This window comes from Hakea prostrata, chromosome 1 (assembly GCF_041222555.1).
Source record: "Hakea prostrata isolate BN-2017 chromosome 1, UWA_Hpros_2, whole genome shotgun sequence".
In the NCBI taxonomy this organism is placed as follows: Eukaryota; Viridiplantae; Streptophyta; class Magnoliopsida; order Proteales; family Proteaceae; genus Hakea; species Hakea prostrata.
In genome coordinates this window covers 17,827,557-17,855,336 of record NC_142600.1, presented here as the reverse complement: position 1 = coordinate 17,855,336, position 27,780 = coordinate 17,827,557, and the positions used below count along the sequence as shown (strand labels likewise).

Genomic DNA, 27,780 nt, shown 5'->3' with positions numbered 1-27,780 from the left:
AAGTTTATTTGAATCAATGAAACTTATTTGGTGATGTGGTAGCCCAACTTTCCCACCCAAGCCATTTTAAAACCACACATATTTGGTGTGGGAAAGTTGGGAACCACTATTACTTTTCCACAAAACCCTTTTCTTTCATTCTCCCTTATCCCACTACACATGGAATCCATATATTTTTTTTTTCACCCATTTTTTCCCACCCCACACATTTGCAGCAAACACGATTTGAATTTGATTTTTAAATTAAAGTTTTTAAATTTAAATTTTTAATTCAAATTTGAGAATTGTAAACAACTTTTATATAGTAACCATATTTATTTATAAATATATAAGACTTACTCATCCAGTAATAAGTAACCTACTTACCAAAATTAGAGTTTTTTTCTGCTGCATTGTTTCATTGCATGAGATTACATCGGAAATGGATGAGAATCATTTAATTTTGAAGAGCTTTTAAATACCCATGTGTAAGTGGCCAAGTATATAAAAAATAAAAGTCAAACTCAAGACCCATTTCTGATTCTTGTAGGGATTTATTAGTTTTTAAGGAAAAAAACTCATGAATGACACTTAGAATTTTGCGGCATGGACAAATGTCAATTATTTTTCCATTATGGAAAATAGCTTTTTTCATCCAATTGGATATAATACTTTTTCACTATAAAGAGTTGAAATTAGATTTATCTTAAGATCTTTGATCTGTTGAGAGAATCTAGATTCTACCTTCGATCAGTTGAATGCATTTAGTTATTCGTTGAGGATTTTTCTCTATCCAATGATAGCGAGACACTTCGCACAGTCAGCGCCTCTTCTCTCTCATGAGACCGTGATTTCAGTTCAATCTTTGTACTTGATGTTGGGATGTAGGCATCGTTTTCAACAGATCGACTAGGTAGGACTACATTTTTTTTTTCTTACTTAAACGTCAAAATCAAAGAGAGAGTGACATTAAAAGCTTTGGAGTTGGGTTTCAACTTCGTCGATTCCCTTTTCTCCACATATTCTTGTTAATTTTTTGTTTCTGCGCAACTCAAATATATACAAAAGTTCTCGCGTTGCATTCTTCAGTTCCTTGGTTAGTTTGGTTTTTCTCTTCACGAAGAATTTCCATTTTTTTCACTGCAAATCTCTCTGTGTATAATTCTGTGGAAAAGCTTCGGATCGTATAATTTCTAGACATGTATATCTTCCGTCAGTTTTCTTCTCGAAGATCTGAATTCTCTGAAGTGGGCGGCTGCGTTTCCGACGGTTTAGCTGATGTGGCTCAGCGTCCAATGTCAGAAGACGAAAGCATCTACTTCGTGCCTTACTGAGTTACTGGTACTAGTTCTACTTATCTTGATTTCGTCTTCTTGATTGATCTTTGTAAGAGTTTGATCCTGAATCTGTGATCAGCTATCCAGTAGATAGTTGCATTGGGTATTGGTATATGTTATCTGCATTTGGGAGATGGGAGGGTTTCATTAGTTCTTAGTAACATTGGCTTTATGTCTGATGGATGGAGTTGATTTCAGGTGGTGGAGAGAAGCACAAGAGTCGTCTTCTCCGGATGTGGATGGAAATAGAGGGATTTTGTATACTACAACATCTACTACTTACGGCGGACCATTGAAGATCATTAATAGCATATTTTTTTCCGATCTCGTTTTCAACCTTAGGAGAGAAGAGGATTATTTGCAAACTGACCAAGTCGAGGAGGGAATTTCTGGCCGGGACTATGCATTGGTTCCTGCGGAAATATGGTTGAAAGCGCTCAAATGGTGAGACGGTAAATTGGGATGACTTTTGTTATTTGATTTACTCATTTTTGGTACATACAGATCTTCCTTAAATTTTTTTTCTGCTCCTATCACATTGTTTTGAAATGAACTTTCATTGCTAGTGTGAATTTAGGTTACTGCCAGGGACTCAGGGTGCTACTTGTGCTTCTAGTATCAGAACTCGTAGTGGCATCAAACACCTAGGGACAAAGCCTTCTGATGACATGTTCTGGTGGTCCATAACCAAGCCATATCTGATGGTCAGATGTCTATTCCTGCCATGTGGCAGATCAAATTGGCTGCTATTTTGTTGATAGGTGGATCTCAAGGTCCCGTTGTGCATGCCAAGTTTCAGCCTAGATGGAGATGGTCATACGGTTAAAATGAGCATTAAAAAAGATCTAATAACTTGACACGGGTAAGGGGTTGCATCGTGTATGGCATTGCAATAGGGCAAAATATTGAATTTGTATATGAAATTTGACATGTCGTCTATGCAGACCATATTGTAGGCATTCTATGGTTGGTTTACCTTTGGATTCTTGCTAGTGGTGGAATTAGGCATTTTCCAACCAAGGACCCCTTAGCTGGTTACTGACTAGGGAAACTTGGGCAAACACTTATGGTGTCTAGTGGATAAAATGCAATAATAGGAATTCTGAGATAAATTGTACCTATATACATGTTCAGTAATGATTTCTTTTATAAATAATTTGTTATTACTTTATTTTGTCATTAAGTTTGCTTCCTGGAAAAGTTTTGGACGTAATCCGTGGGTTATCACAATGTCAATCCATGCCTTCTCATATGTTCTTATAAGTTATTACCGTAAGTTTGGATTGAAATGATACATTGTTTTCAATTGGTTAATGAGTTCATTAAGTGTTGTGATGTATCATGGCAGATGAATTTTTGGGCTTTCCCTCCTTTTTCAAAATTTTAGGTGTCAAAGTAGATGTATGGCAGTATTAGTACTGCCGACTATTTTAGAGCTAAGTAAATTCCTGTTTTGCTTTATTTGTTGTGGTCATTTTTTGGATTTGGCTTGCATTCTTTCTTATTGATGTTTGTCCTTTTGCAATTGTAGGCACAGTGTCTCTAATGCAAAATTGAACAATGGTAGACCCTCTTTGGCTGCAGAAGGTGATGTGGCAGATGTATACCCCTTACAACTGAGGCTCTCTGTTATGCTAGAAACAATTTCATTGGCTGTGAAAATTAGTAAGAAGGTTAATCCTTGAAAGCCATTTGCTTTTCATTTCCTTCAAAACCTTTTCAGTGTAGGTTTCATTACTTGCTGCTTGCTGTCTTAATTTCTAGGAGTTAGGAGTTTGTAGTTAGTTCATTAGTTGTCTTCCTAGTTCAAGTGAAAAGGGCATCCTAGTCTATGAAGCTTCCTCTATTGCAGGGTTAAGGAGGACTGTATTCAGCCTTACCCTTTTTCCATGGAGAGGCTGGATTCCTAGTTTAAGAAGGCTTCCTATTTAGATTATGGTTGTTAGTTCAGACAGATAACGAAAAAACAAGAACAGGTCGAGATATCTAATCTGAGTTTATTGTTGGTTTAGCATCCTCCCTCTTGTCTCCTGTCTGATGCAGCCCTAGATTTGGGTATTTTACTTAGGGTTTTGGCTGAGAATTTGGAACACCATTTTTGGGTGTTCTTGAGTGATCTCTATTATAATATTTTTCCATACATAGAGAAATTCTTCAGTTTGCCTATGGACATAGCACATCATGTTGGTGTGTCAACAACGTTGATCTCTATGTCGTAGTTGGTGGTGGCATAGTCAAATAGTCGTGTTCCATTTGGGAGTGATTTAAGGTTCTAAATCTCAAATCTAGATCTCCAGATCAGGGTTGGAAAGCTATCTGCAAGGATGTTAACTCAATCCTCTCTCTTATTCCCTGCAAATCTCTTATAGATACCCCAAGGAACAAGCTAATTGTTGTTACCTGGGGTTTGCATAGTAATATTTTCTCTATCCAAAAGCTAGCTTAGCCCTAAGCATCCCTTCCCCCCCCCCCCCTCCTTCCCCACTTGTATCTTCTGTCTTCTTCTTAACCAAAGCCTTTAGAAAAGAAAGTACATGGGGGATTACAGTTGACTTGCTGGCAAGAGAGAGGAGCCTAGACCCCAAGAGGCAACAATCAGCCTATTCCTAGGGGTGGGGGAGCAGCTGGATTAGAGCAGACACCTTAAAGCATATGGCTTTTCAAATCATGTCTAGAGATATGGATTTGGAGGTCCATCTTTTAAGGTTACACTCCTACCATAAGTGAGAGATCAAAGCACCAAAACCAACTTGACAATTGTGTTGCAACTTGCAAAAAGAAGAGCAAGAGAATGATTGCAAAAAACCACAATGTTTCTTTGGAGAAACCAAATGCGTGTTGGAGTGGGGCCATAGGAGGAGATGGCTTTCCCTTATAGGATAAGAGAAGGGCATGCAGCATGCAAAAGGTGGTCAATGTCTTCAGGGCTGTTTCAGTGAGGGATACAATTAGGGTTCACTGAGAGGTGTCTATGGATAAGCAGGGATTGGGTAGGTAGACAAAGGTTGAAGGCTGTCCAGGCTGTTAGGGAGTGACACGGGATGTGGCCTTTAGACCAAATAAAGGGAAACTAGGTGACTGGAGGACTGCGGGAGTGGACAAGGTTCCAAGCAGAGGATGTCCAGAAGGTACCAGAAGAGGAGTGGAGCCAGATTGTGCGGTTGTGAGAGGCAGAATACAATTGAGAAGGCTAGACCCAGTCTAGAGTGAGGCTCTGGGGCAAGGGGGGGCCCAAGAGTTGTTGGAGATGAACCGGAGAGAAGGTTCAGTTTCGAGATTCAAGTGGCATACACTTGACGGCTTACAAGGTTAAGAAAATGCTAGAAGGGTAGAATGGTCAAGCCAAAAGAAGATGGAGGAACAATTTGTGAGCTAGGTGGAGATGGTAGTGATAACAAGGGGGTCTAAGAAGAAGGAGCTTCCTCCAAACCCAAGAAGGGTTTGAGGGGTGGAGACGGTCCAAATGGATTTAGCTTTCAACAAATAGGAGTATACCTAGTTGACCTCAATGGAGTCATGCTTGGTGGAGATCTTCTGTATGAGCTTTAATTAACTGGCAATATTATAGTCTTAGATTCGGCTAAAGCCAAGACCAACTTCAGATTTGGGGCAATAAGCAAAGAACCAACAAATGGGTTGCCCATGCCCAGGCCAAATATAATTTTTTTTTGGATGAATAAATAATTAATTAACGAAAGAGGAGCAAACAAAATGGTCTTTAAGAGGAAGACCAGAAAGAAGAGTTAAGACCCCAGGAGACAACAATGAGCTAGTTCCTTGGGGTATCATCAATCAAGGGGTGGGGAGAAGCTACAAGTCTAGAAGAGACATCAAAGTAGATGGTATTCCAAATCATATCTTTAAAGCAGGATTTGGAAGTCCATCTTCGAAGATTGCACTCCCACCAAATATGATGGATAGTGGCATAGAACACGAGCTTGGCAACCTGATCACAAATGGATGAACCTGAAAAGTTTCTCAAAATCCAAGACCAAACACTAACAAAACCAAAGGAGTGCCTCAAGCAGGGCCAAATGCAAGATAGGGCTTTCTCCCAGATAGATCTGGAAAAAAGGCAAGAAAAAAAGAGGTGATCAAGGACCTCTAAACCATTCTAACAAAGGATGCAATTTGGGTTAACAGGGATATGGTGGCCAATAAGGAAGGATTGGGTGGGAAGGGCAAGGTTAAGAGCCCTCCAAAGGGTAAGGGAGTGCTAGGGATGTGGCCTTTGAACCAAACCAAGGGAGGCCAAGGGGGTTTAAGGTTGTGGGCACAGAGGAGATTCCAAGCTGAAGAGGTGGAGAAGGTTTTGGTAGGGGAAGGAAGCCAAATGGTTAGGTCTCGGGGGGAGCTAGAAAGGGAGGGAAGTGAGTCCCAAACTTGAGTGAGAATGGGGAGGAGAGCGGGGTTCCAAGAACCACTGTATAAGAAAGCGGACAAGGAGGTTGTTTTGGGGATGCGGGTATCATAAATTGAGTGGGGGCCAAAAAGGGAAAAGAGAATACCATCAGATGCCACAGGTCAAGCCAAAAGGATGTAGAGAAGCCATTGGAGACTGAGGTAGAGATAGTAAAGAGAGCACAGGGTTGTAACAAGAGAATTTTCCTCCAGATCCAAGAAGGGTTGGAGGGCATGGAGACCGTCCAGAAGGAGTTTGGCCGGAGAAGAAAAGAGTAGACCTAGTTGACCCAGATGTAGTCTTGCTTAGAAGCAATTTTCTAGATAAGCTTGAGAAGGCAGGCCAAGTCAACGTCAAAGATCCGACGAATGCCGAGACCGCCTTCAGAGGTTGGGCGACAGATGGTTGACCAACTGACAGGGTGGATGAAGCGCAATGCTTCACGCCCTTTCTAGAGGAAAGTAGAAAACAAGGACTCCATAGCATAGACATTGAATTTCGGGATGGAAAAGATTCCGCACCAGTAGAGATAGGAGGATTGAAGGACTGAGAGGATAAGCACTGCTCTACAGGCAAAGGAGAGAAGTTTGTCTTTCCAAAGTTGGAGCTTCTTGTGAATATGGTCAAGCATGGGAAGACAGTGATGGTGAGTGAGTCTACCAGGAATAAGCGGATGACCGAGGTAGATAACGGGGAAGGAGCCAAACTTGAACCCTGGAAGCTGAAGAAGAGAGGCTCACATCTGATCAGAGACACTAGGGAGAAAGAGGGTAGATTTATCAAGGTTGACCCGGAGACTAGAGAGAGATTCAAACAGGGAGAGAGCCGAGAGGATGGAAGAAATGGACTGTTGATTTGCTTTTGAGAAGATCATAAGATAGTCAGCGAAAGCATGATGGGTAAGGTTTAGAGATTTGCATTTGGGGATGGGGGAAGAGGAGCTGGTTTGTGTTAGATTGGAGGATACGAGAGAGGGCCTCCAAGGCCAAGGAGAAGAGGTAAGGGGAGAGAGGGCAACTTTGGCAAATGCTGACACAACAAGAGAAGAATCCAACCAGGGATCCATTAGTGATTATCCATTAGTGATAATTGTTCTTTGTTTATGCCAAATATAATTTAAATATATGTTATTTCATTTACTTAAGATTCTATTTGTAAGCAAGCAAATATTACAACTTGAATCCGGTAAAGGTGGTTAGAAAATAAAATTTTCTAAGGATAATCAGTCCTTATACCAAGAACTAAAACTGGACTTCTGGTTGGTGGCTGAAAATTTTCCATTTTCAAGTGCCGGATTTCTTCTCAATCTAAAAATTTCATAGATCTTGATATGGTAAAACATTGCTAAAGAATTAAGGAATGGTAAAATAATCACTTTTTTTGGTAATAAAATAATCACCTGTTTTGATACCTAAATAATACTTCTATTCAAATGATTTTGACAGTGCTTGCATGCACCAAATGAAGTTTGACTGGGAGTCTGGGACATAATTTCTTGAATATGAATTGGATTTATGCAATCTTGGGTTTGACAATGTTTAAACCTTTTCCTTTGGACATCTGAATCTTGATTGGAGCCGACATGTTGATTTTTCCACTTTGTGTAGTGCTTTTAGGTTTACAATGAGTTGGGGATGATGGAAAAAAGAAATCTGTTCACAAACCGTGGACTTCCACTAAGATGTTATCTGGTGGGTATTTGGGTTGTGTAGATAGGCTTCTCGAGATGTACCATAAAAGCAACTTAACTCCGGTATACATTCATTGACCATCAGTTCATTTGCGAGGATTTAATTATTGTTGCTTTGCAGCTAACGTATTATTGATACTGATTAACATTTTTGGTTCTTGATGTTTCCATGCTTCAGGATTATATGATTGCACTTTTTTGTATACATGCTTATTTATGTTTCACATTTTAAATTTTATTGTTTATTGTACAGGACAATACTACTGAACTCTACAGAAGAGCCTGCAAGATTTTCAGTGTTGAAACTGAGCTCGTAGGTCTCCCACTTATCAATATATACTACTTGTAGCAGTTGGGTTTATGCACATTTAAATGACTTATATTTGCTAATGACAGGTACGCATATGGGACTTCTCTGGGCAGATAAACCTGTTTTTCAATGGTGACAGAAATAAATTTCCTAAAGATGGTCAACATCTGTCAGACGAGGTAAGTGGCTGATGTGTTTGGTTTGCACTTGCATCTTACGCTAAAAGGGCTTATGCATTTTTTATGTTATTTTTCCATGTGCTCAAACCTGGAGGGAGTTCTTCAGCTTCTTAGTGATTGAATATGATCTAATCACCCTATTGATCTGTAAAAAAGGATGCATCCTATAAAATATTATGTTTACCGAGTATTATATATATACATATATTCTCATTTTTCTTGACGAGTACAAGAAGAGAATCCATCCTGCCAGGCTTTCTAATAATGAAAAAGTATATTTATCCCACAATGTTTCACTTTCTAGTATCTGGTTTACATAAAAGCCAAACAATTCTTTTATATCTTTATTTTTTTTGGATGAATGAAATAATCATTAGCCAAAAACCCCAAATAGGGAAAAGAGAATGTACAAGAAGGAGAAGCAAGCGGAAAGGGAAAGGGGGGGGGGGCAAGCAATTACAATCTATTGCTCGGGAGGAAGGTGGAGTTTAAGCCTTGGGAGACAACAATAGTCTTATTCCTTGGGGAATCCACAACTGGGGGGGGGGGGGGGGAAGAGATTGGATTAGAAGACACATCAAAGCAGATGGCTCCCAAATCACTTATAAGGGTCTAGATTGTAGGTCCATCTTCTCAAATTACACTCCCACTAAATGTGAGAGATCAGTGCATGGACACCAACTTGTTGTATCACAAATGGAGGAACCTGCAAAATGTCTCAAGAACCATGTCCAATCCCAAGAGAAACCCAAGGAGCACCTGGAGTGGGGCCAATTGGAGGTAATGGCAATTGCCAACAGGGAGTGAGAAGGGACAAAGAAAGAAAAGTTGGTCTACATCTTCAGGGTTGTTCCAACAAAGGACACACTTGGGGCTAACATTAAGCTGCCGGTCAAGAAGAAAGGACTAGGTGGGGAGGCACTGGGTGAAAGCTCTTCAGGTAGTGAACGAGTGGCAGGGGATGTGGCCTCTAAACCAAACCAAAGGGGTCGAGGGACAGGGGGAAGCAGACCTAATTTTTGAATTATGAGGAATGGTAACTTCCTCTTCCTTTTTATTTTTTTTTCTCTTATATCCACATCTAGTGACACCTCCTTCTGAGTTGTAGTCATCTATTAAGGGGCTAGTTTAGTCCCCCAAATTGTCATATCTATATTTTCTTGCTATTCATATTTTTTCAATAAAAAGTTCTTCCTCGCCAATGGTGCCATAAGATAGAATAGGAGAAGGTTTAACAAAAAAAGAGAAAAATAGAAAAACTCTAACATCTTGTTTGGAATCTGGAAAAGAGTAGTAGTCCTGCAATTATGTTCTCCTGAATCAGTGGATTAGAATATAAAATTAATATATAGAAAATTTTGTTTGCTTTATAGTTCATCTAGGCTACTTTAGAAGAAGTTGTTTGTTAAGTTTCATTGTTGCAATCATCAGTTGCAGGTTTGGAATATGGAAGCAGCTTCACCACTAAGTTTTTTTTTCCCTTTTTTTTGAGAGGGGGGGGGTCAAGGCTGCATATATTTGCTCCTTTTATACCATGCTGTAGCAGAAGCTTTGTGCACTGGGATACTCTTTTGTATTGGTTGTGTTAATAGGTATCAACCTTGTATTGACTGTATTGTGTTGCATATCAATTGTTATCAACCCAATGCTGTCAATTAATTTTTTTTGGCTATCATTCCGAGGCCTTCCATTACTGATGCTGCAATGCAGAGGCTGTCATTCTGATACAATTCTTTACCTCGAAATGTCCCATACTAAACCCATTTCATGCACCTTGTCCAACTAAGGCCTTGCCTATGCCCCTAGCCAGCACCTTGACTTTGTGCTTCAGAAAATGTCAGAAGCTGATGAAACCATGTATGTATGATTAGGGAAGCCCTTCTCAAAGCAGATAGGTGAGGCAGATGATTACAGAAGTTGGAAAAAATGTAAGGGTAATCTTTTGGATATATTTTTTCTTTGCATTGAAACTACTTGATACAAAATACTGTGTTGGCTTTCAATTGAAAAGTTTGTACACATAAATACTGAAGTCATCCTAGTGTAGCCCTGTTGAATTCTTGTTGAATGGTAATACCTTTCAGCATTTATAACATAACTAGGCATTCTTAGTTCCGTGATGCTTGCTCTTGGTTCAGTTTCAGGTTTTCAGGCTTATACAGAACCATAGTCCAGATTGTCCTTGGTTTAAGTCCCCCTTAAGAGCATCGATGTTACTCTTAAACCTTTCCAATCAGCTGTATTTCAAAAGATTGTTTCAAAATCAATGTTTTCATTTTTGTCCTCTCTTTTTTAATCTTTTAGAAAATATTTTTAAGGCAGTGATGTATACCAGCTTTGAGTATCAGTTTTTAAGCTTTCAAATAAATACATTGATTGCTGGACATTTCGATTATCATTCTCTTCTTAGAAGGCAAGTTTCAAGCTTAAAGTACAATGACTTGTTCATTTGACAGTTTTCTTATTCATGGATGCTTCTTATGTTTTTTTTTGGTATTAAATGTTCAGTGGCTTGTTTTGTTATGCTGGATTCTGCTGTACTTTTCTTCAGGTTCTGCTGAAGTTGCAAGTTTACGGATTGTCAGATTCCATGAAGTGTGGGGAAGGGAGGAAAAATGAACTGCCAAGTCAACAGTCTAGAATGGCAGTTTCTTCATGGGGTATCTCTCTTTTCAGGAACGGAAACATTGCAGAGGCTAGTTTGTTGGGCCTGACAGGATTACAAAATCTTCAAAATACTTGTTTCATGAACAGCTCTATCCAGTGTTTGGCACACACACCGAAGCTTGTTGACTATTTCCTTGGAGATTACAGTAGAGAAATAAATACGGATAACCCTTTGGGCATGAATGTATGTTTTTATCTTTTTGAAATCCTTTTTGTTGATCACAGTTTGAACAAAGTTTTATATACTGGAGCAAGCTGGCTGTCAGACCAGGCTAAAGTGGAAATGCCACCAGTGGTTCCTTTGACCATCATTTTGATGAATACAATGGTTAAACTGGGAAAGCTGGAATCAGACACCTAAACAGTTTGATGTCCAGTTGGGGTTTTGAAGCTCCCAAAAAAAAAACACAAAAAAACCCCGGGGCTTGGCTACTCGGTTGTGGTCTTGGAAAATGATCTTTCTTTTTCTTGAAACATTTTATCTATTCTTCAATGTGATGCTATCAGGGTGAACTTGCTTTAGCATTTGGAGACTTGTTACAGAAGTTGTGGGCTCCTGGGGCGACTCCTTTGGCACCAAAAGTATTCAAGTCAAAGCTTGCTCAGTTTGCCCCGCAATTTAATGGCTTCAACCAGCATGATTCCCAAGTCAGTGTTCTTCTTGGAAATAGTTTTTAATGATTCATTAGTTTTCTTAATTTACACTGGGCAGAAGGAGAATATTGACATGGTTGGAGCTCTGGTCCATAGGAGCTTCTAGCTTTCTTGTTGGATGGACTCCATGAAGATCTGAATCGTGTAAAATGCAAGCCGTATGTAGAGGCTAAGGATACAGATGGTCGTCCAGATGGAGAAGTTGCTGATGAATATTGGCAGAATCATCTGGCTCGTAATGACTCCATTATAGTTGATGTATGCCAAGTGAGTAGTTCGAACTAGGTTTCTTCTGTATTTTAATGTTTTATCCATCTTTTCCCCCTTTTTTATTCTTTTACCATTTCTATGATACTTAAAATAATATTTAGTCTTAGATAACTCAATTTAGCTTAACTGTTTCCTGCATAGTTATCAAAGCGGTAAAGCAACCTCGACGTTTAAGGGCTTCCTTAAGCGTATGGTGAGTAGGTTTGCTACATGGCATTGCCTTGGGCATAAATAGCTGTATAAGTGCATAAGTATAACACCCCCCCCCCCCCCCCAAAAAAAAAATAAAAATTCAGAAGCAGCCAAGTACATGCAGCATCCAATTAAAAAAGAAAAAGAAAAATAGAGTTTAAGGTGAGAATTCACCCACATTGATTTGCATTACTTGTATGGAGTCTATGGAGTATGGATTATCAAGATGGGAAGAAGGAAGGGGGGGGGGGGATAAGAAGAAGAACACAAGTACATAACCAGAAGAGGCTACAGGAAATATGAAGAGATTGAAGGGAGAAACAAGAGGGGGCAGGGAAAGAGAGGCCAAGAGGACCTGTTGCAGAAAAATCTGTAGACAAAAATGAGTTACCTCCTACCAGTTTTATGCTAGCATGAACTTTGGAGAAGAACTGAAGAAATTGTTTTCAGCTTTGCTCATGGTCATGGACTTGGAGCTGAGAGAGAAAACAGTTACTGTAAGTTGAGACAAGAAGAAGGGTGAAAGACTTTTTCCTATTTACTATTCTGATTTCTAATACAATAGATTTTATCTTCTTTATGTTAGCTTTTTAGTGTTTTTCTTTCCCTATCTTAAAATGGTCCCATGCTTCTCATTTCATGGTTACAAGTGTATATGGTGGAATAATTTTTTTATTGTTAAAAAAACAACAAAATGAAAACTAAATCCAAAAAAAGTGATCGCTTAGCCTGTAAGGCGTAATATGACATACGAACCGTTGCCTAGAGACAACATAATTTTTTTCATACAACAAAGGCAGGCCAACCATGTTTTCCCAACTATTTCATTGCGTCCAATTGCATTCCACTATTCTATGTAAACATTCATCTTAATAGAAGGTATGGCATGGTACTGTTCACAACATCATCACCTGTAAAATTCAACCCAATTTTGTAATCATTTGTTAACTTGCTGTTCAGGGACTTTGAACCAACCACTTTGAGAGCTCTTTTTTTTTTTTTTAATACCAGCAGTAGTTCTTTTTATATTTTTAATTGTGATGGGTGGTCTCAAAGTTCTCTTCACAAAGCTAATTAGCTTCTTTTACTTCCCCACTGAACATTCCTCTCTGTTGCAGGGTCAATACAGATCAACTTTAGTTTGCCCAGTTTGCAAGAAAGTCTCTGTTACATTTGATCCTTTCATGTATCTATCATTGCCGCTACCATCAACAACAATCCGGACAATGAGTGTGACAATCTTGGGTACTGATGGAACTACCCCTCCCTGTCCAATGACAGTAACTGTGCCTGAGGTTGGATATTGCAAGGATCTTATTCAGGCATTAAGCAATGCTTGTTCTTTAAGGAGTGATGAGACCCTATTGGTGGCTGAGGTATGTTCTGATGATTTTGTTGAATGAGTGACCACCATCTTGCATTTAGTTATAGTCTCTGTACAGTATGAATGTGCACACTTGGGTGGGTGCTGGGGGGAAGGGGTTGTGGGTGGGTTTGGTCACCTTGGGGTCAGCAGGTATGCATCAGACATTATCTTATTGAGTTTGAGTTCTGAGTATTTGAAGTTCTATGCAGATATATGCAAATCACATTATTCGTTATCTAGACGAGCCATTTGATTCACTGTCTTTGATTAGAGACAAAGATACAATCGTTGCTTATCGCTTACCTAAGGATCTTGATAGATTCCCTTTGGTTGTGTTCATGCATCAGCGAGTGGAGTAAGTCTTATATTGTTCTTACTATAGATCATCGTTAGACTGCTGCTTTCTTCCTTTTCTGATTTTGTATCTGCATTCAATTTATTTTACTTTTTGGAAATTGCTGGTATTATGTCTTCTTAATTCTTTCCTCTTTCTAGCACCTATTTGGGCTTCTAATTGGTGGAATAAGTGTAGGGTTTGGTCACATAGAATAGAGGTTGGACCCTTTGTTCCAAGGTTTACTTGGTAATGGGCCTCCCCTAGGGGCCTGAAACATATGTATCGAGGTAGTAGACAGCTTTAACTTTATTTACATAGTAATTTCTGTTTTAGAGGTAATTTGTCACTTAATATTCACATGTCTTTATTAAAATTAGTTGATCAACTTTAAATGAAGGTCAAATAGGTCTTTTTCTTATTTAATAAAACTATAATTAGAACATTTTTAGTTTCTATTTCAAGTTTTTACTAGGATTTGTTATTCCTTTTTCTTTTTCATATCGACTCTTAAGGACTCTATTCATAATTCATTTGACGGTAGAATAGAGATAGATGATATCTATTGAGAATTTGCTTTGCAAATCTGAGGTTTTTTTTTTTTTTTGGGTGACAAGGAAACTTTTTTTATTACAAGAAAATCTACAGTATAGGCAATCCCCACAGAATCCCCAACTCTAGGTGGGTAGGGAAAAGTTAGGGTTTTACCAGATTCCCATGGGAGGATCTTGAAAGACAAAATTTACCTAGGATTTGTCTCAGGGGGTAAGGGATGGGATCTAGGGTGCTGGCAGGGTTGGGGAATAAGGTTTATGGGGCTACAATTGGGGGTGGGGGGTGGGGAAGGATGGGGTTTCCTAGGTGCACAAGAGAGGAAGGGGCAGGGGAGGGGCTGCGATGGGGGAAGGGGGCTTGGGGTGCTGGTACAAACTTGGTATGCTGTTGGAGATGGAGAAGGTTGCGGGTTTGCTGAAGGATGGTTGCTGCAAATTGAATCAAGACTCTTAAATCCCCATGGCCCTCCCAAGAGAACCACAACATGTTTCCTATAAGTTTTTCAATCTTTATTCAATGCAGACGGTTTTTACAATGAAAGGATTGGCTTATTTGTAGCCTTACATCAAGAAAGAAAGAATCTTACTCTAAATGGGAGACTTGACTTAAGACTCAACTAGGGATTAGAAACCAACTTAACTCGGGTTTCCTTTATAAGTTTGGATACCCTTTAGAAATAAATAACAACCACGTAAAATAAAAGAACTTGACTTAAAATAAAAGACCTAAGTATCATTAAGGGTCCTACTTAAAAAGAAAGGCTCCCTATGACGCAAGAACTCAACTACTAACTCAAACAATGACTTCAAAACATAACTGGACTCAGAAAATAAAAACTAAAATTCTGAAATTAAAATCAGCAGCTAATTAGGAAAAAATTGACTGAATTGCCCCTTTTTAGGGTTCTGCCAGCCCTAGGTGTGCCACCTTGGTGGGGCCTTGGGGCCCACAGTAGGGTCTCATCCAGGGAGTGGACCCTTGTTCCTATCATTTTTGGAGTCCCTGAAACTCTAAAAAGAAAAATATAGATCTAGCCAAACTGGTAGGAAGATGATCCCCCTACATCATTACCTATATTTCCCCCAGCTTCATCCCAATCCAATGACATAATCTATGGATCCAAGCCAAGACTACCACCCTACATCTCTATGACAATTTTTTCACAGAGAACAATTTGTTCCCTAACTTGATCCTGAATCACTTCAACCCTTCATTGTAACACCACCCAAATCTCAACTCTCAAGTGAAACAAATAACCCAGAATATCATTTATGAGGACATCACTCTCAACCACAGTGCCTAACCAAAATTCCTTGAGGGTGGTGGAGTTGGTTTTTGTTTGAGATCTTGGTAGAACTGGCTTCTAGTTGATCATCTATCAATCTAGGACTATATTAGGGAGTAGAAGTTTGCTGATTAGTGGTTGACTGGAAAACACTTAGCAAATATTCTTAAAGATAAATAGCAAGCGAAAAAAAAAAAAAAAAAAAAAAAAAAGGCTACATGATATCTGTTGGGATAAATTATATATTTACATTGGGTTATTGTCAATCTCGGGTTTTATGATGGATAAACAGGAAGGCGATTTGGTGAGTTTGTATTTCAGACCTTGGTTCCTTAGTTGTTCAGCTTCCCTCTTAAAAAGGAATAAGAAATTTCAGATGCTTTGGACTATACATACATGTAAGCCTGTTTGACAGGAGGTGTGTACTGTATAAGAATTCTTGCTCAATATGTTGCATGAGAATATGCATGTATGGTATAGCACTCAAATGATACATTTTTCCATTTTGGGATGTTGGGTTCAGTTTGAAAAGGAATCCAACCTCTCCAATGGACTATATTTTAGAGTAACCCATACTCTCCTATCTCTTATAGGCAGTTAAGATTTAACAAAGCTTGTACTTTCTTAATTCATCCATTTTATTAATACTGGCAGCCCAGAGATCTACTTTGTAGATAGCTAGAAAGAATAACAAAATGCAAGATAATTTAGGCTCTTTTTGGCACTTACAACCTATTTATCAACAATCAACTATGATAGTGGAATCATAATTCGACATTTCGTTTTGACTCCCCATCTTGGTACTTTTTGAGATGGCCAAAATTCCAAAATTTCTAAAAAAAATTCGACTCAATATTTTGGTGGGTTTTTTGGAATCAAAAGGCTTTAAACTTAGTAGATCGAAGACAAAATATCTAGTTTGTAACTTTAGTCATGATCGGGTAGATGATGAGGTGGTGATACTTGACGATAAAGAGATTCCTCAAAATAATTGTTTTAGGTACCGAGGTTTAATCATAAGTAAAAGAGGTGATTTAGAGGATGAGGTTTCCCAAAGAATTAAAATAGGGTGGATGAAGTAGAGAGGTGCGTCCAGGGTCTTATGTGATCAGCGTATTCCATTAAAGCTTAAAGGAAAATTTTATAGGACTGTTGTTCGACCAGCTACGATGTACGGGGTGCAGAGTGTTGGGTTGTTAAAAAGAATCATATGGATAAACTCAGTGTAGCAGAAATGAGGATGCTAAGATGGATGAGTGGGAAAACTAGGATGGATAAGATAAGAAATGATCATATTAGAGCTGGTCTGGGGATTGCTCCCATAAGTGATAAGCTTTGAGAAAGTCGTTTGAGGTGGCACGGCCACGTTCAACGCAGACCTATAAATGCCCCTGTACGGAGAAGTGATATAATCCATATTGAAGGAACTAGAAGAGTTAGGGGTAGACCTAAGATAACCTTAGGAGAAGTGGTGAAAAAGGATATGTATAGCTTAGGCCTTGTATCTAGCATGGCCTCGAATAGAACTAACTAGAGGGGCAAGAATCCATGTAGATGACCCCATTTAGTTGGGACAAGGCTTTTTGCTGTTGTTGTTGTTTGTGTTTTTTGGGCTGGTTTTCCATGTCCAGCCTAATTTGAGGCCAATAAACATAATGGAAGTGTTATTTTTGCCTAAAACCTAACCCAAAGTGGTGCTCTTGATCGACACATGCCTTGCTGTATACGGGCGAAACGTGAAGTTTGGAACATCATTTTTTCACAATTATAAATATGGATATTATGCAAAACAACATTGAGATTTTCATTAAAATGCAACAACAAATACAACAAGTAAAATTCAATATACAAGTATTTGTCAAGTTGGACCATCCCTTGGGTCATGGAGGAGTTCTCTGAATACTGCATATAAGCAGGCCATGACATGGTATGGATCAAGTTATCCATATGGTCCATCACTGCCCTTCTAAAGATAATATTATCAACATTAAGTATATTTCCTACCTTAGGGAATGATGTACAGCCATGGACTATGACCTGGTCCGAAACTAGCATTACTAGCTATACTGGTCCTAATGGATATCCAAAGATGAAGTCCACAAATGATGCACCTGATCCATCTCCATACCCATTTGCAACTGGAATCAAAAAATGAACTACCATATGCTTCACAAATTCCATATCCAAAGCTATAAGCCTATAAGGTACAACCCGTTGAAATTTTCAAAGTTACATTGAAATCTTGGCGAAATCTCTAGAATTTCACTGAAATCTCGCCGATATTGTATTTTTTCTTTTCGTAGGCCATTTTGTTTTGGTACCCGAAATTCATACTATAAATGGAATATACGTGATAAACAATATTCATTTGGTTACATACATATATGATTCACTTTCAACCCCAAGGGATGGCTTAATTGGCGAAGATCGACACCTCATAAGTATGAGGTTAAGAGTTTGAATCTCGTTGGGGCCTTGGGGCGGGGTTTCTCCCAATTATAAAGCTCCTGCTCTGAGGATTAGTCGAAGTGCATGCAAGCTAGCCTGGTCACCTCTGTTCCAAAAATAATATATAATAAGAGCAAGTTGGAGGTTCCAGAAAGAGAAAAGCAAGGTTTTGTTCTAATTTTTGTTTATTTTTACCATTTTAACCCTACTTAAGTAGCAACTCACATGTTCATTAATGGTGTTGCATAAACAAAAAATACAGTCTATGGTGGTAAATCATAAACAACCCGTGATATATGTATGAAATTAAAAAAGGGGTCATAATCCGGAAGGATAAGATAAGGAATGATCACATTAGAGCTGGTTTAGGAGTTTCTCCAAGAAATGATGAGCTTTGAGAAATTCGTTTGAGGCGGCACGTGCATGTTCAACGAAAGCCTGTAAATGCCCATGTACGAAGAAGCGATTTAATCCAAATTGAAGGAATTAGAAAAACTAGGGGCAGATCTAAACTAACCTTAAGAGAAGTGGTGAGATTCTCACCGTGAGAAAGGATATGCATAGCTTTGGCATTGTATCTAAAGGCAGCAATCCATGTAGCTGAACCATTTAGTTGGGACAAGGCTTGTTGCTTTGTGACTTCTTCATCTTCTTGTTGTTGTAGAAACAGGGGCCATATATAAAACACACCTTATTTATCTTTATATGTCAAATATTCATGATTTAAACTATACCGAAGAGGCAAAGAGAGCCTTAATTGATAACTACTGCAACAAATCCACTTGCATCTCAGTTACATAAAGGACTCAACTATTAATGCTTGTCATCAATAGGTTCTTTACATTCCTCTTCCCTTGAAACAACATTGCCCTCAACTGCCTGCATGTTTTTTTCTGGCACTATAATGTTTGTTTATTTCCCCTGCTTAAGTGATTTCATTCTCTTGGCTGCTGGATTGATCAGCTAGAATTCAAGCACTGCATATATTTGTATCCCTTTTACTAACCTGAAACTTTCTGTTGGGAACATTTTTAGTGTCAGGCAGTACATCATTGGGAAGTCCACCCCATGTATGAAGGCGTTTGGAATTCCTCTTGTATCAAGGCTTTATAATGTTGTTAATGGATCGGATATCCGTGACCTTTTCCTGAAACTGCTCAATTCATTTCTAATATGTAGTGGAGGTGCTGAAACTCCCAGTGATAGTGAGAACAATGCTATAGATGAAACTAAAGACATGGAACACACCACAAGCCCAGTTTGTGGTGGAAAATCAACTGATGATATGGGGGACTGCCGGCTCTCTGATACAGAGTTTCAGTTCTACCCAGCAGATGAGAGGGATACAGTAAAGGGCTCCAAGATAGAAATGAATGAGCCGGTTCTGTTAACAGAGTCACCTAAGCAATTTTTGGTAATTGTATCTTGGCCTAGCGACAAGATTGAGCAGTATGATACATGCCTTCTCAGTTCATTAACTGAGGTCTGTAAGTCAAGCTTCATTGCGAGAAGGCCTCAGGAATCTGTTTCTCTATATGCATGCTTGGAGGCATTTCTGAAAGAGGAGCCTTTAGGCCCAGAAGATATGTGGTGAGTCTATACCCCTTTAAAATGTTTTAGTATAATTTTTGGAGATATTGTTCTTGTTATGGGTAATATCAAGTATCAAGAAAACTAAGGAATAATAACTTTTCTTCACTTGGATGTGTAGTACACTCAGTTCTTTTGTTCTCAATGTTTATCGTTATGCTGATTATCAGTGAAGTATCAAGCATGTTGAATCTGTTCACTAGAGCATCTTGGCTTATTGTTTGTACTGTCAATCATAACTTGTTTTAAGTTATCTGAAAATTTTGATCACTCGGTTTTTTGTCATTTGCTTCATTGACAATGAAACCTGTTTCAAGTGTTCAGGTGTTGTTGCAAGAATTCTTTTTCATTTTTGAGTCTCTTTGAGATGCCTTAATTCTCTGTTGCATAATGTTTTCTTGTTTCTCTACATTTTGTCTACTTTGATTGATACTGTCTTCTTTCTAGAGGCACATCTGAACTTCTCAATGAATGCAAGTGTTTCGTTTTATTACATGATGAGCACATAGCAAATGCTCCAATTTCTACTATCACCTATTGGAGATACTCCTAAGATCTGGATCTCACTGCGATTTCCTTATCATTTTCTGTTCCTTCTGGATCATAATGAAAGATCCAACTTGTTATACGTTAAAAGGGTCATTTTTCTTATTGTCAAACCTTCTATTCCATGAAACTGGCTCGGTATACGACCACCTTATTGTTGAAGGATTAATATGCTCCTAGTTGTTTCTTTTATAATTTATTAGTTGTCATGCAATGTGAAGTTTTCTATTTGATAAACTTCAGGTACTGCCCTGGCTGCAAGGAGCATCGACAGGCAATTAAGAGACTAGATCTCTGGAGGCTGCCAGAGATTTTTGTTGTTCATCTGAAGAGGTTCTCATACAGCTGCTCCTTGTGGAACAAGCTTGAGACATTTGTGGACTTCCCCATTCATGACCTTGACCTGTCTACCTACATTGCTCACAATAAGAGCCAGCTGTCAAACCACTATATGCTATATGCTGTTAGTAATCATTATGGGAGATTGGGAAGTGGTCACTATACTGCATTAGCCCAAGTGAGTAGTTTTCTAAACTTTCTTGATTGGAGTGAGTTTCCTTGCAGCCATGGTGGAGGAGTTCCTTCCCCATGGTCATTGGATGCATTAGAAATAATTTCAATTTTGTACCATTGCATATGTTTGTTCTTGGTTGTCAGAAATTGATAGCTTAAGTCTTCTCTCATCATGCATTTACCTTTTTCTTGGTATAGCTTTTACATCTAAGATTATTTACCTGCTATGTCCACAAATTCATGATCCTGGACCACCAGATTAAGGATTCTGTGGCAAAACTAGAGGTAGGGAGATCACTATAACATACTGGAAATTTGGCCACACTCTCCGAAGTTACCAAAAATGCAGGACCAAGATCTCCATGGAATCTACCTTTAGACTGGGACTTCTCAGAATTAGAGTAAAAAGAGGTATAATAATTCTATGTACCAACAGTGAAAATGGCTAGAGCAGTTGCAGGGAAGCAATTGAACCCTCTTAATTTAACCCCATCTCTCCAAAGAAAATAGAAGCCTTGTAACAAATTGATACCTAATCACAGTTGTCCATAAAGTGGCCCAGTCACATAAATTTCATCATTTGTGAGATCTTGGGACTTAAGATATGTAATTAATGAGTGTTTCGTTGAGATTTTTTATTTTTTGTTTATTTATTTATTTTTAGAATGGGGTATAACAAGCCTCTGTAGGCCTACAATGGGCACAATACTAGTTTAGTTTGACAACAGCTCACAAAAGTCTAACCAAATGACAAGAGCTCAGCCTTATCCCAACTTAATGGGTCAGCTACTGGATCCCTGCAAAGATTAACAAAATAAATCAATAAAAATAAAAGGAAAATAGAAAGGACACAACAACATTGGCATCCTCAGCAATTTCACAAAATGACAGGAGATAAACCCCCCCCCCTTCTTCAAACAGTAAAAGATTAAATCCTAGATGCCAATGGATAAAAATAAATGAAATCAAACACCAAATGCACAAAATTTCTAGGTCTCCCTCTCTTGTTTTTTATTTTGTTCCCCCCCTTCTTCAAACAGTAAAAGATTAAATCCTAGATGCCAATGGATAAAAATAAATGAAATCAAACACCAAATGCACAAAATTTCTAGGTCTCCCTCTCTTGTTTTTTATTTTGTTTGTTCTTATTGATGCAATCTTGCATTGACATCATCCAAGCTTGGAAAGCAAAGCATGTTGATTTGGAAACCTTGGACAAAATATGTTGGTCCCCGTCTATATAAAGATTAGCATGTCTGCTATCTTCCTATTCAAATAACTAGCATATTTGCTATCTATCCATATTTACTACTCACCTATTTGAATAACTAGCATATTTGCTATCCATTTAAGGGATTAGTATATTAGTATATTCTCTAAATAAGAAGGTTGTTTTACCTAAATTGCACTTTTCCATTTCCTTTATATGTAAGCCCTTGTGGCCACTCATCAACAATGTAATGGAGGAATGAATTTAACTCATGTCTGAGTTGATGTAGGACCTTGAAGAGTCCTTGTTTATAGGCTTTATAGCTTTGAAGAGCTATTCGTCATCCAAACCTAGGATCACCATTATTAGTAGGACGAATAAACAAAAAAAGAAAAGAAAGGATAAAGAAAGGAGTGTCATTCTTCAAGATGACGAATAGCTCTTTAAGGCTATAAACAAGGACTCTTCAAGGTCCTACATCAATTCAAGAATGAATTACATTCATTCCTCCATTACATTATTGATAAGCGGCCACAAGGGCTTACATATAAAGGAAATGGAAAAATGCAATTTAGGTAAAACAACCTTCACATTTAGAGAATATACTAATTCCTTAAATGGATGGTGAGCAACCATGCTAGTTATTTAAATAGGTGGGAAGTAAATTTGAGTAGGTAGCAAATGTGCTAGTGGGAAAATAGCAGACATATTAATTATTTGAATAGAAGGATAGTAAATATACTAGTGATGTAAAGCAGAACTTTCAACCCCTGGTGTGGGCCCCAAGGCCACTCCAAAGTGGTGCATTTAGGGCTGGCCGAACCCGCCAAGAGGGGTAGTTTGGTCCATTTTTGCCCTAATTTGTGCTGATTTAATTTTCAGAATTTTCTTTCACTTTTCAGAGGAGTCTTGGTCAGTTAAGAGTCCAGTTTGAGCTAAAGGTAAGTTCTTGGGTCATTGGGATTCTTCTATAAAGATAGACTAATCAGTCTTTATTTACTAGAAGAGTTTCTTTAGTATTTAAGTCTTAGGGGAGGAGTCTATTTTCAAGGAGATTTCATTAGATCTTTAAGTATTTTATTTTGATGGTTAAGAGGAGATCCTAATCTATAAAAGAAACCCACTTGGGATTGGAGTCTTTTAGTAGGCTATAATAAGCCTACTCTTTCTTTGTATTTCTTTAAGTCTGGATGAATAAAAATTACTGAAAACTGCAGCCAAGAAAGGTGCAACAGGGGCCTATTTGGGTAGGACCTCGCGGTTGTTTAATTCTCTCAAATTCCTCTCTTTCCTGCAGTCAGCAACACTACAGCAGCTCCCCTCTTCAAATCAGGTACACACAGCGTCTCCCACTCCCCTAGCCCCATCACAACCCTTTCCCCTCCCTCTCCCCCACAGTTTCAGCAACCCTAGCTCCTCCCCCAACCGTGTAAGCCTCCCTTTCCCTCCCCCTGTTCTGCACAACCCTAGATCACCCCCCCAACTTGCTGCTGCACCATTGGCAGCACCCTCCCTGCCCCCTAAAACCCCTCCCCCACTCCCTGTGACCTTTCCCAACCCCTCCGCCACCTCTCCCCTACCCTCCCTCCCCCTTCTAACCCCTTAGGCTTTCTCTCTGTGGACTGGCAGCATGTCTGAAAACAGAAAAAGAAAAAGAAAGAAAAGAAAGGATGCCTTTGCAGTCTAACAGGAACAGCCTTAGAACACCTTCAGAGCATTCAAATTATGTCGTAGAAGCAGAGCATATCATACCAGAAAATCCACAAAAAATAGTCACACTAGGCTGATCCAAACAGAAAATTGGAACCAGGGGAGAGTCAATTCCAATCAGAAGAATCAAATTAATACAGGGTTGAACTCAATCTGCAGAACCAAGTACAATAAGTTATTCAGAACAAGATTAGTTCCAGAGGCAAACAGCATGTTCAAATCATCCAACTAGCACAACTTCTTGGTAAAAGAAAAAAAATCCAGACAGTAAAATGGCAAGGCTCCAATCAGCAAGAGAGTATTGTCACTATTCATCCAAAAAAAAACTCACTTCTAAACAGAAAAACCAAGCACTCTCCCTTCAAGAAAAAATACCAGAAGTTGTACTGCAACCCACCAGCAAGATCTTTAATCAAAGAAGAAATTTTAGTAACTTCTTACCCATTGATTCTCCAGACAACACAAGTAGAGTACCTGGTGCTGTCCCTCCTTCAAACGAAGCCAAAAAAACTCCTTCAAAACTGCAGTGGTAAGGTCTCCAGATGTCCCAAGGTCCCTTGAACTGATAGGGCTTTAAAAAGAGAGAGAACGGAAGTCCTAATCATGGTAGAAGATCTCGCTCTAGAGCGAGATCTCGCCACCTTGAAAAACCAAGATCTCGACCATCTCGGCAAGATCTTGGTCGGGATATACAATTTTTTGGCGTCAACTCGGTGGCCCATCTCGGTAGATTTTAGGGTCCCAATTGGGTTGAAACTTGGTATTTTAGCTTATTTAAGGCCTTTTGAACACATTGGTGGCCTTGGATTTGTCAGAAAACAAACCTAAGTATGATTTCTAAGTTTACCCATAGTGTGAAACCGACCTAAGTATGATTTCTAAGTTTACCCATAATGTGAAACCGAAATGTTGTAAGATTAAGGAGAAAGGTTATACAACATGTAATATAGAACCTTTAAGGCATATAAATGAAAAACAAGTGAATCAAATGCATCAAATAACCTAAATGTAATCAAAATTCCATCCATAGGAGTATCACATTCTCAATTTTCAAGAATAGAATAATAAATTATACGACCATTAGAAGTTCTATATAAATCATTACATCATAAGTTCATAAGACAAACAGAGAATGATTGATCTTCCTTCAATGTTTTAGATGTGCTAAGAGTAGTAGCAAGTGAAAATCCAGTCGAAATCCACAAAATAAGACAAAATTTGAGAGTTCCAGCGAGTTCCAAAGTAAGATGTGGCAGATCTCGAGCGAGATATCCCAACTCTCTGCTCTCGACCTCCATCTTGTCTCCGCTTATTTGAAAAAAAAGAGATATTACCAAGATCTTGCGAGATCTTCCACCATGGTCCTAATGCTCTGATACCATGTGAATTGGTATCAAATACAGAGGAAAGAGGAGAAGAAAGAAAAAAGAAGAAGAAACAAGTTAGATGATGAAGAAGACGATGGTATAGCACAATTCTAGAGGCTTTTGTTACCTTGAAAAGCCTCCCATCAATTAGTTCTTATTTATAGAATGTATTCTATATGCAAAGCAAACTAGAATTCAACTATAAAAACCAAATGGGTGCTAACTCGAGATTCTTATTAATTCTTCCTTTATTCCCTTTTTACCTAATCTCTTAACATTTACATTCATCTTCAGATTTTATCCATACTATTCGGTTTATGTGGGTGTGTTTTGTGAATGCATTAAGGGTGCTGCCAACAATAGGCATTTAATCAAAGGCATTTAACTAACTCAGGGGTTGATTGAAGGCAATGGTAGTTGCAGGGTTTTATTGTCGGCATTTTTAGGGACCTAACAGTTGTACATGGTTCAAATTTGTTTATTCACTTGGTTTCATATACAATATTGAAAACAAAAGAAACCAACTGAATTGTGGGATACTTTATGGACTAGGGCCACTAGAGTTGTTTCATACATGTGCTTACAGCATGGCTAATCCATTTCTAGTAGTCACACGAGAACACAATGTGTTTTTCTTTCCAATTGATTTAGTACCCCCTTCTTCTCACTTTCCCTTTGGGTCTCCCTCTTCCTATATCTATCATGCTGCTCTGGCTCAGCCTCCAATCTGCCTCTCAACATCTGTCTCCCATGATCTAGACACATTTCTCCTTCAATTTTTCACATCCCAAGATTTACGTCAGATGACACAAAAGCCATGTCAGTGTCTTGTAGTTGACATCGGAGTGAATGCCATAGACAAACCAAGTCAAGGTCACAAGGACAGTCGAGAAAAAGATTATATTTAACTTGCACTCCAATGGAGGGAATGAGAGGGCACCGGCTAGGCGAAGAGAAGAAGGATATAGTTAAGTGCCGCCGTGACATTACCTCATCTGCCCCTCAATCCATGCATAAATGCATTATATTGGCAACAGGCAAAGGTTATGGAAACACACACACTCTCACCTTCCTTTGCAACTTTTAATAATATATTCTGGCTAAGTTCTCACACTATACAACACTAATATACCTGGATAAGTATACATTACTTTAAAAAAAAATTGATGTTTCTATTGATAGTGAATATAACAATAGTTGGGACCACTGTTGTGTTCTATCTGAGAATATGCCTGAAAATTTGAAATGGTGACTAGCATGTGCTTTCTCCTAGGACCACTGAGCATGAATATCATGTTTTATTGATGAATGTTTTCTGGATGTTCAATGTTTTTGTTGGATAATTTCTTGTTTTGGTTACTGTGCACATGCTACTTTGTTATATAATGTATGCTCAACGCTCCCGCTCAAGCTGTTTTATTTCTCCTCAAAATTTTCTGTTTAGAAGAGGAGCCATTTTTGTAATAATAACTTTTAAGTGGTTATTAGATAGCATAAATGGATTGCCTCGTGCATTTTGCTGTAATCCTAAAATACATACTACGTGCACATCCTGAGTGTACTTTGTTGTTTTTCATTTGTAGCATGGGAGTAATCGGTGGTATCAGTTTAATGACAGCCAAGTTTCCCCCATTTGCGAGGACAAGATAAAGACGTCGGCTGCCTATGTTCTTTTCTACAGGAGAGTCATGGATGTGTGATGTTACGTTACATGTACAATTAGAATAACTTCTAACCATTGAAAACCAGGATTAACATCGAGTTATCTGATCCCCCCCCCCCCCCCTTTTTGGTAGCCTAACATATATTGTAGCATTCTTTTTTGTCGGAATTCCAGAGCTTGCATTAATCTACCGACATGGATGAATAAGAAAGGAGGATCTTGGGCATAATGGTGGTCCCTTAGACGACTCTCTAAAAGTGTAAGATTTATGAGTTAATATTCTTTCCTCATGATTAAATCCCCCGGTCATTCTTTGTAGGTTCTTTACATGTAAAAGCCTTATCCCTTATTTTTATTTTTATTTTTCTGAAAGGGATGACAACTTCCAACAAATTAAGTTGTATTTGTTGATTATTTTTAATGATCTGCCTTTTTGACAATTTCTTAGTCATTTAGATTGGCTATAACTTTCAACCTTATGTTTCTTTCTACTGTGTTCATGTGCACTATCAACTTTAGTCCTTGACGTTCTTTTAACAATTAGCCTACAAGCTTTGAACATATCAAGAGAATGACAAAGTTGCAGTATGTTATCAAACTTACAGAGGTATTTGGATGTGAAACCTTTAGGCTTAAGAGAGAGCATTTTCTCCAAGTTGTCTTTTGTCTACAGCTTAAGTGCTGGATGGAACTGAAGGTGTGTTTGTAGTCTGCCCTAAAACTCTCTTAGAAGATGCCTTGGATGTTTACTTGGCTTCTCCTTTTTGGAAAACCACGTAGAAGCCAAGTTTTGGCTCTGAAGAGTGTGGGTCATGAAACTTAAGGTGGCTGGCTTATGGGGCCATGCTGTGGGAGGAAGGAAGGATTTTTTTCCATGGACGCCTGGGCCAAAAGCTAGCTTTTGGACTCAGTTGCCTGGTGGTTCCTTCAGGGGAGATTTTCTGTTAGGCAATGAAGGCAGCAATATTGATAATCTAAAGTAAAGAACATAGTCTTATAAATAACTTATTGAGCAAATTACAAGGGCACCCCAAAATAGAGGCTTAAAAGCACCACGCCCTACTTTATGTTTGAAAAATAAAGGCACCCAATGTTTGGTTTTCATTGGATACATTCATCCAATCTATTAGCAGAGACACTTAGATCATTGTTTACATTTTTTTATTTCTCAAAAGACCCTTATCGAAATCTGAAATGTGAATTACTCAAAATCCCGATCTATGATGTCAACTGAGAATGGAGACGATGTTCTTCGTTTCGGTCTGGGTTTCTAGGGCTTTACTGGCGATTGTGTTCTTTGTTTCTGCTTCCTAACTACTGTTTTTCTTTGGCAAATCTACAGCTGCTTTGCCATTTTTGGTTTGAATGTTTGATTGTCGTTCTCAAATTGGCTTAAGGCTTTTCTTGTTTATGCCTTTCTTGGTTGGGGTCTAATCTTCATATTCATTTACTTAGTGATTTTGCTTTGAAAGTTTGGTGTTCTTGTTTGAAATATGTTGTTGTGTTTTCTGGG

General features: G+C 38.6%; 1 protein-coding gene across 2 annotated transcripts; it reads left to right on the top strand.

The window, feature by feature from the left end:
* The first annotated feature begins 594 nt into the window (after nt 1-594).
* LOC149027999 (ubiquitin carboxyl-terminal hydrolase 8-like) lies at nt 595-27,543 on the top strand. Of its 2 annotated transcripts, XM_089167651.1 has the most exons (13): nt 595-1,312; nt 1,515-1,760; nt 2,848-2,989; nt 7,662-7,721; nt 7,805-7,897; nt 10,449-10,748; nt 11,072-11,212; nt 11,315-11,485; nt 12,799-13,056; nt 13,256-13,401; nt 18,704-19,258; nt 20,048-20,321; nt 26,188-27,542. In XM_089167651.1, exons 1-13 carry the CDS (start codon nt 1,179-1,181, stop codon nt 26,302-26,304), a joined length of 2,637 nt encoding a protein of 878 aa, XP_089023777.1. In that variant the 5' UTR covers nt 595-1,178; the 3' UTR covers nt 26,305-27,542. The 2 variants fall into 2 exon arrangements, with proteins under 2 accessions (XP_089023777.1, XP_089023785.1); XM_089167659.1 differs by lacking the exons at nt 595-1,312; nt 1,515-1,760 and adding an exon at nt 1,963-2,178 and having other exon boundaries at nt 26,188-27,543.
* The last annotated feature ends 237 nt before the right edge of the window (nt 27,544-27,780 follow it).